The 14,485-nt window shown below is 43.3% G+C and overlaps 1 protein-coding gene across 31 annotated transcripts in view; it reads left to right on the forward strand.

The window, feature by feature from the left end:
- Positions 1-14,186, forward strand: part of LOC116944896 (dynamin-1-like) — a 60,047-nt gene extending 45,861 nt beyond the window's left edge. For 9 of the 31 annotated variants that reach the window (XM_032958758.2, XM_032958764.2, XM_032958766.2 and 6 more), the window contains 4 exons: positions 383-553; positions 1,841-2,073; positions 2,677-2,904; positions 4,625-10,486. In XM_032958758.2, the coding sequence (XP_032814649.1) occupies positions 383-553; positions 1,841-2,073; positions 2,677-2,904; positions 4,625-4,790 (798 nt within the window). In that variant the 3' untranslated portion in view covers positions 4,791-10,486. Of the gene's footprint in view, positions 1-382; positions 554-1,840; positions 2,074-2,676; positions 2,905-4,624; positions 10,487-10,821 lie in introns of those variants that run through there. The other 22 variants (XM_032958781.2, XM_076068791.1, XM_032958773.2 and 19 more) reach the window with 8 other exon arrangements.
- The last annotated feature ends 299 nt before the right edge of the window (positions 14,187-14,485 follow it).

Here is a 14,485-nt window from a genome sequence, read left to right on the forward strand (position 1 = left end):
TTTTTTATTTAATTTCCCCGCTGAAGCAATCCTTTCAGCATATTTTTTCATGCATTCTTTATTCTTTGTTTTGTTTATGAAGTTTCTTGGAATGTTTAACGGTTAAAAAAAATAACCCGTCTTGTTGTTTTTTAACTCTTCCCCTTATTTGTGAGAGACTGTTACATGGTCACAAAAGTAAAAATGTAATTAAGACGTGAGGATAATTTATTATCTGTGGATATTTTGCCAAAGCGAGGCGATTTGTAAATGGAGTTGAGAGTTAAAAAAAATAGTTTTTTTGTATTGCTGTGTGTGCACAATCTGGAAGTGGAACAAATGGATGCTGCCCCCCTTTGCTGTATTCTTTTCCAATCAGTCTCCTGTGCCTTGTTTCATGCAGCAGAGTGAGAGTGAGGACTCTACCGGAGACAACTTTGGGAATTCCATGGACCCCCAGCTGGAGCGGCAGGTGGAGACCATCCGAAACCTGGTCGACTCTTACATGGGCATCGTCAGCAAGAACATCCGAGACCTCATGCCCAAAACCATCATGCACCTCATGATAAACAACGTGAGTGAACGAGCAAGCGCCTGATGAATACAATTAAAATATGGGTGGGTTTCATGATTTTGGGACGTGCGTGGCAGTCACTTTTATGAAACACGTGGGTTCATCGTTAGTATATATATATTTTTGGAATTAGGACTATAATTCAAACGTAAATAATGTGTCCACCTTTGAAGTTATTTGACGGGGTGAGGACAAAATGTCTTTTTCATCCACGCTGGGATGACGACACATTCATTATCGTGTGTCCGCACCACTGACGTATTCCATATATAACACAACTTGTAAAACTAGATAATTACCTTCACACTTACACCCAATGTCTATACTTATGATTTTGCTTCTGAAATGTTAACTTTTTGGCTGCCTAATTTGTGGAACTGCCCAGATATAGTTGAGGGAGATTTGTGTTTTTAGAATACACGGTGAATTTCTGTTAATCTGTTCGGTAGTACGTTGTTATCTTGCCTGTTTTTTCGAAAACGTGACTGGACCCTCCTGGAAATGAGTCACAAAGTGTCTGGTGTTGGTTTCCTAGGTTAAGAAGCATAATAATATTAATATTACAATTGGTGCAATTATATTGTTACCATCCTAAAGTGGAATAGACAACGTAGGGATTGTAATTATGAACGTGCAATGTGTTGGAAAGCTGGTCCAGTTAAATACTTTATCTAAAATGTCACGTAGTTTAATGCGGGAAGAATTTCCTCAAAGAGAAATCCATATTCACAAAATGCATTCCATTGCCAAAAATACATTTATAAAACAGTATTTATCATGGTGAAGTATGGTCAAACAACCCACATGATCGACACAACATTGGAGGATTCCTTCATCCAGCAGTGGAGTCACAGGGCTGTAAAGTGCCAAGTATGAACACACTGAAGATTCACTATTAAGCATGTTTATAACCTTTTTTCATCACTTCCTAAATATTTTAAACAGAAAGCACTTACTCATAAACATAATTATTTCACACACTGATCATTATCGGTTGTAAAGAAATCTACAGCACAGTGCGCAAAAGCTGCCTTGGTATTGCCGAGCCCGATGTAGCTCACGTCTAGGAAGTGATTTCTCTGCTGGTGAATATTTTTATCGTAATAGATTCGCCCACCAATTCATCTTAACATCAAACCATGGGGAGAACGGGCCTCCGATTTTTGACCAGTGACCACGGTACGACACAATCGGGGCTGGAGGGAGAAAAAATACTTAATTGCGGCGAACGAATCATTCCGACGAGACCTGATTTGCGGATGATTGCACCGGCGTGCCTTCTTGCAGACGAAGGATTTCATCCACTCGGAGCTGCTGGCCCACCTGTACTCGTCCAGTGACCAGACCTCGTTGATGGAGGAGTCGGCGGAGCAGGCTCAGAGGCGCGACGAGGTGCTGCGCATGTACCACACCCTGAAGGATGCGCTGAGCATCATCGGCGACATCAGCATGTCCACCGCAACCACTCCGCTGCCGCCGCCCGTAGACGACTCGTGGATGCAGAACAACGCGGCTCCCAGGTAAAGCCCCGGTTCGCACCCTTTAGTTCAACCTTAACGTTCGTTCCCAATCGCGCGTGTTCAGCGAGAAGGGAAGTTTGCTCCGCTTCTGAGCGGATCAAAGTTTAAATGGAAAAAAGATGCAGTTTGTTATGGCCATTTAAAGAGTTTGCCACCATGTTTAAGCTCGGTGTTAACCCAGTGTGTACACGACGTGCCTTGAGGGATTGTGTGCAAGTTGCTCCAATAACTTTGCTCTGCATCCGCGTGTTTGAGGCGACTCAGTGGGGGATCATTTGTGTCCTCTTAATAAAATCAAGTTGGCATTAAGGACTTGAATAATTCCGATACCCCTTATGGTTTCCATCAAATCTTTTCTTAGATGCGCTTCTGAATGTGCTGTATCTTTCAGCTGCCGCTCGCTTGGCTTTTTGTCATTGGTCCTCGCATTAGTTGTGCACTTCCTCGCTACGCTTTGCTTTGCACCTATATTCTGCCAATCTTTTGATGCCTCTCGCCCGCCCACCTGATCTGCTTAGCTTTTTTTCGGCACCTGTCCTCCCTCTTTTTTTTCTCCGCTTCTGCCTGCTTTCCCCCCCCCCCCGACTCGGTTAACATATTCAGGCCTCCCCCCAGCCCGACCCCCGTCCGGCGACCGCCCAACTTCCCGCTAGCGCGTCCAGCCGGCCGTGGCGCCGGGCCCCCTCCGCCCATGGCGGCAGCGTCGGCGATGGGCGGACCACCCATCCCCAACCGCCCGGGCACCCTCAACCCTCCGGCGGGCAGCGACCCCTTCGTCGCACCCCCGCAGATTCCGAATCGCCCGAACCGTGCCCCACCCAGCGTGCCCAGGTACGTCACCCTTCTCTCCTTAACTATGGTTGTCGATTCGCCGCCCAGGTTTTTTCTTTTCTCCAGGTGCGCCGCGTACAGCTCTCCGATGTGTTTTTCTTTTTGGGGTCGTTGACGCCGTTTTGCGCTCGGCGTGACGCTCGTCCGTTTTGCCTCTCCCTGTGCTGGGTGGGGGGGGGTGAGCAACTTGAGGAACCAAAAACACATCGGAGAGCATTCGTTTGACTTGCCTCGCGCTTATACGGAGACGCAACCCTCGAAAGGAATTGGCTCGATTGTTGCGGATGCGTACCTAGGTTTGCGTGTCCAGTCCTGTCCAACAGCGGTTATTAAAGCTTTTTTTGAAGAGGCAATATATGTAAATATCGACTTTAAATTTACGTCTCTTAGGTTGTGTTTTACCGTGTCAGAATGCTGCGCTAATTGGCGTATTAACTTGTGGCGGTGTCGTCTACATTTGCCGACAAGTGAGATCGATACGCGCCGGTCATTTTGATAATGCTTGAGATTTTGTGTGACATTGTCTTCATTAACACAGTGCGTCATCGGCAAAAATATTTGAAACTACTTTGGCCTCCTTGTTGACAAAGTTATGACTTTAGAAGAGATTGTGTGTGTGCCGTACTTGGCCTCCTTGTTTACTTTATTCTGTAGTTTGTACTTTCCGTTTGTGTTTTTTGTGCTGTCAATGTGTGTGTACTAATATTGTCAGCAAATTAGTTTTGCATACCAATTTTAACTTACCTTATTGTCGGTAGTATTTGTCTCAGTCGAGATCCAGGATACTTCGCTATACAATTAGTCGCTTTTAACAAACTAAATAACAAATTCATCATCCATCTTGAGAAGCCCTTTGCTTTGGACAAAAAAAATCACAACTTTTTCTGCTTGAGCTTACTGCCTCTAACCCTTGAGCCTAACGTTCCACTTTGTGCGTGTGTGTTTTTCGGTGTTTGTGAATGTGTACATTAATCCTGCAACACAAATCGTGTAGCGTGCTTTGTCGTGTAGGCTTTGACATTCACTGGGAAGCCAGGCAATAACAAAAAAATGTTATCCAGGCGAATCCAGCACAATAAATAACATTGTCTATCCACTTAAACCACTTTTATTAATTAAACCTTTTAACGTTGCAACTCATTCACAAGGTTAACTGAAAACCACTCAAGGGCAAACTGAATCTCACTTTCCCAACCCCGTTGTTTGCCTCGCCACAGCCCCCTGTTGTCACTAACCGGTTGAAGCGTAAACAAGAAATATATATTTTTTTACATTCTGTGAGCCGTCTCTCTGGTATTATTCACAATTTTTCCTGACCTTTCATTGTAAAGAGTAGCAAACTGTAAAACTGAAGTAAAAAATTCTTCATTTCTTCCAGGTGCACCTCGGGGTTGTGCCAAACAAAAGTATCCTATTGGTAGATGTGGGAATAAGTTTTGCATATTAATATCATTGTTTCGTCAGTTGATGGTAACTCCAGTCTGTAACTGTTTGAAACTCGATGTGTGCCTCATTCCTTAGTGACTTCTTTCACAAGTCATTGTGGTTGCTCGTCGTCATGGTTGTTTTTGAGGTTTGATTTTGAGCTCTTTACCCATCTTCCATTTTTTTGCATGCGTGTGTCCTTACGTATGTACGTGCGTGCGTGCGCATGTGTGCGCGCGCGTGTGTGTGGTGCGCGTGTTTTTTTTTTCTTCCCCCCCCCCCCGGCTGTTTTTAGTTCCTCCTTCCCTCCCTCTGCAAGCTCTGGTCCGAATCAGAGCCAACCCACCATCATCCGCCCTCCCCCGAACGTGCCCCCTCCTGGCACCACACGCCCTCCCCCTGCCGTGCCCCGCCGTCCGCCATACCTGCCCCCCAGCGGGCAAAACCTCATCGATTTCTAGACTCGCGCGATCGCCGCTCGCAACCAAGAACGCACCACCACCACCACCACCACCTCCCCTCCCCCCCTCTCACCACTCCCTTGGCAAGTGGCACCCGTTATTGATTTCCATCGGCGTAAATCCCGCAAAGCGCACGTCGCCGTTGAGGCCGCGTGGGTGACAGTCACCCGGGGGGTGGGCGCCTGGGCACCACATTGTGCCCGTTTTTATTTTTATTTGATGCGCAGCCAAGTTGCGTTGCCTTTCTTGGATTAGCACTGCCTTATAGCTTACCGATTGATTTGTTCCATAAGTGGGCAGTTGGTGTAGCTAATCGCACAAACGCACGCGCGCACAGGTGCACCGTAAATGTGTGTCTTTTTTTTTAAAACAATTCCCTCTGTAATGTACCATTAAACGTTGCAGGAAGAAGAGTTCAGTGCAGCAAGTTCCATTGTTGTCTTGTGCTGTACTCTCACGGCTAAACTCACCCCGACTTCACCAACCCGCACTGACCCGCGTGGTCAAGTATGGTTAAGTAACCGCCATGAAATGCACTGAGTGGAAAAGGCATTTTGCCGACAGTGGATTGACTAAAGGGCTGTACATGTACTGTAAAACCAACGTGAGCCGGTAGGTCCTCCACTACAGCTTGTTCATATAATTTATTTAAATACATCTGAGTAAACTGTGCCTATGTGCAATGAGCTACTTCCAATGTAGAGCCCGGTTAATGACCCCCAAGTGGCTGGAGTGTGCAGGGTATTTTCTGACTGCACGCTCGCTTGCGGTGGAGCAGGTCTAGCGCTCGTCAAGGTTACTGATGGCATTAGTAACCACCACTCGTGGAGTGTTTTGAAAAGCAAATATTTTTGCACTTACCATCCTTTCATCAGTGGCTTCTGGAAGCTGGACTTTCTGTTCAAAAAATATATATTAGAGTGGAAAAAATTCATTAAGTTCGCTACGATGCTTTTCTGCAGGTTAAAATCCGCTATAATTATTAATTCTATATTATCGTGCAAGTTACTATAGTTGAGCTTTTTTTTATGTTCGCGCTTAAGATCGTCTGTACGTTTAGATTTACAGCTATTGGCACATTGGCAATTAACGGATGTGATTGTATATCTAGTGTTTGAGAACCACTTTAAATATGTGCTGCTTCGGTGTTGCCTTATTGTATAGGGTTAATCGGGAGTTTATACTCAATTCTGGTTAACTTTCAGCTGCATGTTTATGTGCAAGTTGGCGTTCAAGGGAAGTGCTCATGTGGCTAGGATTTATTCCAAAGTTTAATTGGTTGGCTACCCCAACGCAACTTGAAAATTTGTGAATTATACATATGTGTATACAGTATATATATTTAAAATATGTGATTTGTGCAGCTTTATAGTTAAGCCATGAATAAACAAAAACAATAAGGGCCAGGAGTTGTTGGACATTTTATAATTGCCACAAGATAATATAAACATTTTGTTTAATTAAATCAAGTAAAATAAGACCTGGGTGTTCTCGTAAAGGACATAGCTTCGTCAATTTAAAAATTACAAAAACAAGTTTTTGCTTGCTGTGTATAAAGCTTAAGGTAAGTATGCATTTTATTATTTGGCTTGGTTTAGTACATTCCACGATCATGTAAGAATATTTCTCGTTTCTGTTTATCTCGGTGTTTGGCTTTAATTGGTGACATTTAAATCGACCCATGGCTGCCCGTCTGGTCGTGGATGTATATTTGTTGAGCGCCAACCCATATTGTTTTTTTCCCCGTTTTGTAAGTGCCGTGTACAGTAATCGCACCCGGTGTTAAGGCATGACATGGCTATCTTCTGTTTCTCCCTCGTACTCTGCGTTGCCTATTGTACACCCACACCATTTGTAACACTACAAGCTTTATTCCATAAAGTGGCAATAAACTCATATTTGGATTGCAGACACCCCAAAGAGAATGGTTGATGTAATTTGTGAGGCTGCGTCTCATGTTTGCTCCCCAACGGAATGTTTTAGCTGTCCAAGTAGCCCTGCCACCTTCCATCTGTCGCATGCCGCCGCGGGTTGCTTGCGCTGTCACATTCTGCTTCAAACTAACCTCGCGCTTCGAGTGGTTTAGGAAGGATTTATTCTCCGTCCGCTTTATTATGTCCTAAAAATGCCAGCGTTGTGGCTGCTTGTCAACTGATTTTTCAGCAGCCAGCTGATTTCCCAGCATTTTGATCATAATGCTTTTCAGCTAACAAAATATATCGTAACAGTCTGCAGTGTGTGTGAATAAAATGCCCTCTGTTTTAAACAAATACCAGAAAAGGCTTCGGTTTTCTCGCTATTTTTGCGACACGTTTGATCTCATCCCTGAGTCCTGTGCTTAACCACCTCGTCTTTTTGTTTTCTCTTTCAACCCTTCGCTTCTGGCTCCCTTATTTCTCCCCCATCATCGTCTCCTGCTCACGCACACATCCCTCCCTCCCCCACCCTTGTGTGAATGTGCCGCGCTGGCCACTTTGTCGAGCAGCAGACGCCCTCCGCCCTCTCCCACTCGCCCGACCATGATTCGCCCAGATTCCAGTCTTCTCGACTGAGCTCTGCCTCTCGTCGCCACCACCACCACCACTGCTGCTGTGCGGTCTTGCGTACAAAACAGCCTTCAGCTCGCGGCTCCCTTCGTGAAGTAGATTATGCCCTCGGCAAAAGTGTTTGTCGGAGTGTTAGTGTGGGGTGTGTGTCTGCACGCGTGTACCCTTCCAAGTCTTAACGTAGCCGCCCCCTGCGAGTTTTTGGTGGCGTGTGTGTGTGCGCGCCCGCGGGTGCCGCTCGTAACACGTTTCCACTTTTCCTATAGCACATTCCCGTTGCCTAAGTAACTGCAAAATATTAGTTATTGGTAAGCAACCCTTGCCACTTTTGAAAGAGCCCACACAGTACTAATAATAAGGCATATTTTTGGAACTCCTCACCACCACCCCTACAATTGTCAACCATTTCAAGCTTTGAAAAGAAACTTAGGTGGCTGGGATTTTAAGTTAAGTAGAAAACAAAACCATTTCCACTTGCACAATGTTTAAAATGCGCAGCTGGAGGCAACAGGAATTCGCATCAGCTAACCGTTATTGGGAAAAATATATACTCCTTAATGGTGTGTGTGCGCCTTGAGCACAATGACAAGATTATCCTCACCGATAGTTGTGACTTCATCAAAGCGGGTTAACTTTGCATACCGCAAGTACGCGTGCATGCGTAGTGAACACAGATGTTTGCAAAGCTTTGATGCATCAAGGCCGTTATGTGGAGCACAAATGTTAAGACACAAAGGCTGCTTCAAGTAGGTTAGTGCAATGCCCTGGCCTACAGCTAAGAGCGTTTCAATGTCACGCGGTGCTTGCTTACCGGCTCGCTAATGGTAAACTAAGTTTAACTCGCGCTAAACGTACGCTTGGAGCATGGAGCTTTTGGTGAAACGGCTCTGTCAAAGTTTTATGGCAATTGTTTGAAGATTTAGCCATTCGAATTATAATACATACCCCTGTATAACATTTTCATTGAATTTATTTTATTTTAGCTTAATTGGTTATGATGAATACTTTTTTAGCGGGCTCTCTTCCTGTAGTTTTGCAGGCAAAATACCGTAGGTCCTGTGTTACTGAAATCTAAACTCCAGCACTATTAATGTTCTTTGTTCGTGTTAAATTGGCTTGAAAAGATAACATGAAGTCATGGCAGCATCTTGCTAGTTTGATTTGTCTGGTCAGCTGACAGACATCCGTTTTGCTTCCAAATTAACGCAACTCGCAATGAATGTACGTACGTGTGTGTGTGCTTTTGTGTCTTCTTGCAACCTTCAGTGCTGTGCGGTAACGCTTTGCGTTTGTTCTATCGGCCTACACAATGTTTGCAAGACATTGTGTACGCCAAGATTTAAGTGCTTTGTGGTGAAATTGTTATAGCTGTGGTAAGTGAGTGTTTCCTGTCTGTGTGCATGCACGGTACCGTTGCATGTTGGAAGTGTGGTTTGAGTCCTGTTTGTCTCGATGTCCACATTCCTTATTGCAAACTGCAATATAGTAAAGTTCTGATATAAATTGACCCAGAGCAAACCATTCATAGTTTGAGTGTTACACGGCCTACCATTCCCATATTGTGAGCGTAATTGAAGTTAATGCCGCAATGTTTTTTTACTATAATAAGCAACACGATTATGTATGTTATTTGGGTCTTTCGGTAAAGTCACGTAGATAGGTACAAATTAATAAAAATAATTTAAAATAAACAAAAAAACTACGACGTTTCGCTCACAACACAAGCGATAGCGTCTTTCCTCCTGATGACGATCGCTTGTGTTGTGATCAAAGCATCGTAGTTTTTTTTATTATTTTTTATTAATTTGTACCTATCTACGTGACTTTACCGAAAGACCCAAAGAATATTAATTTCTGCAGTCACAAAAGCTTTAAGTCTCGATTATATATGCATTATTAAACTTTCACGTTTAATATCTACCCATGCCAAAACAATTCAGTAATTTGAACATATGATAAGTAAGTCCTTTCATCCTTGTTCTCATGTCAAATAAAAACTTAATTTGCCTGAAATCCCCCATGAATATGCCCAATCTCATCAGATCTCCGAAGCTTCGGGTTTGAGCCCTGCTTATTTGTGTATAGATGGTTGACCGCCCCATAGCTGGCCAGGCGTTGCAGGTGTGGGGTGGGGGGGGGGGATGAGATGTGGCCAGGAGATGGCGATGCTGAGTGTCGTCCCCCCCCCCGCCCCGTATGTGTGGTAGGTTCCCTTCAGGTTCTCCAGTTTCTTCCCACATGAAGTCAAACGCCCATTAATGGATTTGGCCAAACGTCCCAGTGCAGAATGCCCTCCTGTAAGAGAATCGTAAGACTCTGTAGGCTTTGATGGGTAAATAGATGGAATTAAATATTGCTCTTAATATAAATTCAGTAGTTTTTGAATGTCTACATTGAAGAAGGTAAGGTATCACAGTATTGCTCATATACAGCTATTAACAAAATGACAAATATAAACATGTTATGCAAAGGTGAGTGAATAAAATGTACTTAATTTTTTTTTATTTCATTTTGATTTCAATTATACTTTCAACATCCATTATTTGAATTGACATACAATCACTGGCAAATGTAGAAAATCTATCCATGATTACGGTCGTTATATTTTAAGGGAATGTACACATGCTTATAGTTTTTCCATTGTCACGCCTCATATTTTATCCTGCCGATTTTAAATGGCTAATTATGACTGGTAATAAAAGGTGAAATTATCAGTTACAAAATATGATTACCATTGCCTTGTGATTCATATTGTCAGCTGGTGAAACTCGTAACTTGCCTGTTCCACTGTTATGCAACTTCGTGGAAGGCTGTGTGCAGTGGTTCGTTTATAAGAATATAAAAAAATGTCCCGACCTAAAGTTTGTGTTGTGTGTGTTGACAAACCCGTTGCGAGACTTGTGTTCTACGAATGTAAACTCTTGTAATGACCTTGGTCAAGCTAACTCCCTCTGACATTTCAGTGCAAAGTTTTTAGTTTTGTGTGCAATGTAATTGGCACTGTAAATCGATCATGCAATGTTTAAGTAGGCCAATGTAAGGCTAAGAGTCGTATGCCAGTACTGTATCGTTAGCTTATAGTCTGTAGCCCGTTGTCCTGCTCCAAATTGTTGCAATAACTTGCTGTAATAAAGTGCTGTTTGTCCCCTATTCAGCGTGTGCTTGCTTGCTTTTTTTCCTGGAGTATCATAGGTTAAAAGCTAGCGTCATTTCCCCTAAGCCAACTATTTCCTGTCTCGCTGCATCGCAGCGCATGTCAGTTTTATTAATGTGGAACGTACCGCTGGAAATGCATGCGTACAGTCTATTCGTTCCATTTGGGAATTAAACGGTCAAGCTATAATTGTGTGTGCGTTTAAAATTAATATGGTGCAGTGGGTTAGCAACAAACTTGTGAGATCATTCCTTGGATCTTTATTTATGTAGTTTTTGTTGTGGCGTGCGTGTGACATTCACATAGTAATTCTTTCCTTTGTATCATCCAGGAGGCCTCCATCTGTACCTGCAAGACCTTACTCATTCCACCAGTAAAAAAAAACTGCAATCATCATGTGCGGACCTGTAAGTTATACATAGCAGTAAGTTGAACTTTGACAGTAATTCCTTCTTTGGGTGCGGGTCCAAAGGGGCGTTTGTGCAAAATCCGGTATAAATGCCTCCATGTTGGACAATGTACCTCGCAAAGTTGATGCATCCGTGCACACATACCCTTGTTATTTTGAACAGTTGAGCACTCATCCTTAAATGCTGTAATCGAACCCTTATTCGGCCCGTTGTGATTTAATACCTGCACCGCATGCATGCTTCTATCGTACAACCCCCCTCCCCCCGTCTTGCTGGTATGGAATAACATGCATGGCTCCATTTTGAGATGGCGCACCCCCGCTTTGTGCGGATGGCATGGTCAGTGACGACGGGAGATCCTCGTTTCATTTATATATACGCTTGGCTTGTTCGCTAATATGGATTTCCTTAACGAATAAATGCTCGGAGGCCTTGTACAGGAGAAACTTTTGAAACCAAGATTGACCTTGATAGGTAAATCAGAAGACCGGCAAACCACATCGCATGCAATCTCCCGTTTGCGTTTTCAAAGTGCCGCGCGCGTTGAATCTCATCGGAGAAACGTTGCGGTTCTATGTAGGTCATTGATTATTGTGAGTTTTACATTTACGAGAAGCTCTTTAATTTATTGGCGGCAACTTGAGATGCTGTTGCACTTAGACGCGATATAAATCCAAAGCATATAGCGTGCGTTGGAATAACGTTGGTTTAAACAGGAGTTAATAGAGGTTGTCTTAACTGAAATCTTGGTTTTAAATGTTTTTGTAGATGATAACTGGAAGAAATAAGGAGACTCCATCTCAGTGGCTTCAAACTCTTTCGCAAAACTCCAGCAAAACAGTTAAAGGTCACTTTTATAGGCCACATTTGTTATCAAATGACTTAAATAATGATCATTTGGGCTCAATATGATGTCGTCTGTTGTTTTAATATTATTTAACATTAGATTCGAAATATGCAAATAAGCACGTTAAATTAATAGCTGAATTTTGAGTGGTTTTCTGCACAGAATCCGTGGGGACTTTGAAGCCCTGTGGCAGCACATCGTTTCTTAACGGATCGAGTAGGAACGCAAGTCTCCTGCGCCGAACCCTCCATTCCCTAACTAAGTTTCAAGACATACTGTGACTTAGTCAGCGGGTCTCCCCCCCCATCCTCCACCCCTGTAACTTTTATATTATTTGTAATTTGGCAGCGTTAACCCCTCCCCCCCCCCCCCTTTAAGTGAGTGAGCCGCTCAATTTAAAAATCTTAACCACGAGCTTCGTTGGCTGTTGTTAGCTCTCCGAAGTCCACGGTGAAGGAGCGACCATTTGTTGCACTCTGCCTTGCTGGCACCGTGAAGCTTTGTAACTTTTCCCGTTTGCCTCGTGCACGTTGTAACCAAAAAACCCCCCTTTATCAGCGGCGCTAACACTACAATCGCCTTTTGACCAAAAGTGGGTCAATTGATCAAAATCTCTGCTGTACATATGACTCGGTACAGTGGATGGCCATCATTCAAGCGACATTCTCACACGTGGGGGAAGTGAGATCACGTGAAATGATTTGCAATTTCCACCCTCTTAAAGTTGACGGGGACCCCTCTCTCCCATGCTCGAGCACTTGTCTGTGTTGGATGACCCAATTTGTTACACTGGTGCGATCAACTTAATTGATGCTACTTATTAATTACAACACCACTTAAGTCATTCTTAATCAAGGCTTCATTTTAAATATCGATATAGTCCCACCTACACCTAATGAAGTGCAGTAGACCTATGTAAGTATCGCCAGGCATGTAACTTAATCTCTGTTTATGCGATGGATTGGCATGAATCGGGGTCATCATTCGATTCAAGAATCAATTCTTTTTTGTTTTTACCGTACCATGTATGTTGTTTTGTCTCGAAGTGTGCTCAATCATTCCTCAAGGCACACAGACTTGTAATGTGCACTTAGCCTCAGGGTTCAATGCATGTATCTGGAGTATTAGAATATATTTTAGCAGATTAATGTTTACATGCCTGTGCATCACGATAAAAAAAGTTTAAGGTGACTGACAGATTTGGGTAAACTAAAGTGTGGTAAAAGCTATATCGATTCCCATGCCTATGGACCAACCCTAATGCAATTGAAACCCATCTCAGTGGGGCGGGAAGTCAATCTGGTTATTGTGTCTCTACCTCAAAGTATATCCGGTCATCGCGCTAAAATGAGCGCGATGATCATTCATCTGGGCGGATGCTCGTTGATGCTGATATTGTCCGTTTACCGATGTGGTTACACATTATTAAGGACCTCATGGAACAACGTATTGCATTAAAGAGTAATGCGTACATCTCAATTGCGAAACTGCTATGGCACCAGTAAGCGCACGATGATTATGATGGTGAAGGTTTTTGTGTTATTTAAACTTTGTACTTTTTGAGGCGTGACCGTTGCTGTTAGTACGGGCAAAACCAAAGTGACGGGCAGGGGCTTATGTCTGCATAACCTCGAATTGAACGTTGGCACGTCGATTTGTAAATAGCGAGTGTATTATAGTAGTTATTCATGGATCAGTTTTTTTTTTCAACTAAAATCCAAAACGTGCAAATTTGATTAACAAAAAAAAGAAAGACGTTTACTATTGCAAATCAGTGTGATTTAACAGAAAAAAAACACGATTCAACTTTAATCGATGGAATAAACAAACGTGACTGCAACCCTAACACTGGTGTTTTAAATATTGAAATCCATGGAAGATGCACTCCGAATTTCACACTCCGCTTCACGGGATACGTTGCCACAATGCACTTGTTGGCGAGCCGCGTGTCATTCGATTGTCTCTCTTGTTAACCTCGACGCTTTTGTCCGCACCATTGTGTGACATCGAGTCCCCTCGGTCCGTTACACAAAAAAAAACTAAAACATTCCGTATTGCAAGTGACGCATTATAATGCATCCCTTATGTGTGCCGCAGCTTTTGGGGTGTGCTTGCCGTTTCCTGTCACGTGGCTGTTCAGTGAACCTTCTCTGCTGTGGCGTTTCTGCGCCATCTGTTGGTTCGAGCGCTTGGTGGTATAACCATATTTTACAGTGGCCGAACACCGTACATTTGCCGTAAAAAAACAATAACGGTGCTTTCATCAAAGTGTCGTTAGCTGCCGTGGCGTGTGAAGTGCTCTTTGAATCGTTGACCCTACTCGCGACAATATTTTGTTTGAGCCAGCTTGATTGTAGCCCTGTTGTTTTGAACTTTTTATTGTTGATCTGGTGTAAATCTGTAAAAGCAGACGATGCCGTTGACGCATTTTAAAGTGTTTAGTACCCACTGTGGACACGAGGTGGTGATTTTTTTCTCGCTTTAGTACTTCACAACGTATGGCTTGATACACTGCAAAAAATCATTAAATTGTGTTCAAAAAAAAACCTGTCTGGATTCTCTTTTTTTTATATACATACGTTATCTTGCTTAAAAAAACGGTTAACATGGTTTATATATACATATCAAAAAAGTTATTGTTTATTATGACTTTGTTTAGGTATTTGCAGCGCATGAGCACACAGTCAAAGGACAGCCTTGATGGGTGTTTATTTTTACTGGAAGCGATCCATGTCCGT

The sequence above is a fragment of the Petromyzon marinus genome, chromosome 22 (assembly GCF_048934315.1).
Source record: "Petromyzon marinus isolate PM22_M1 ecotype Great Lakes invasive population chromosome 22, UKy_Petmar_22M1.pri1.0, whole genome shotgun sequence".
NCBI lineage: Eukaryota > Metazoa > Chordata > Hyperoartia > Petromyzontiformes > Petromyzontidae > Petromyzon > Petromyzon marinus.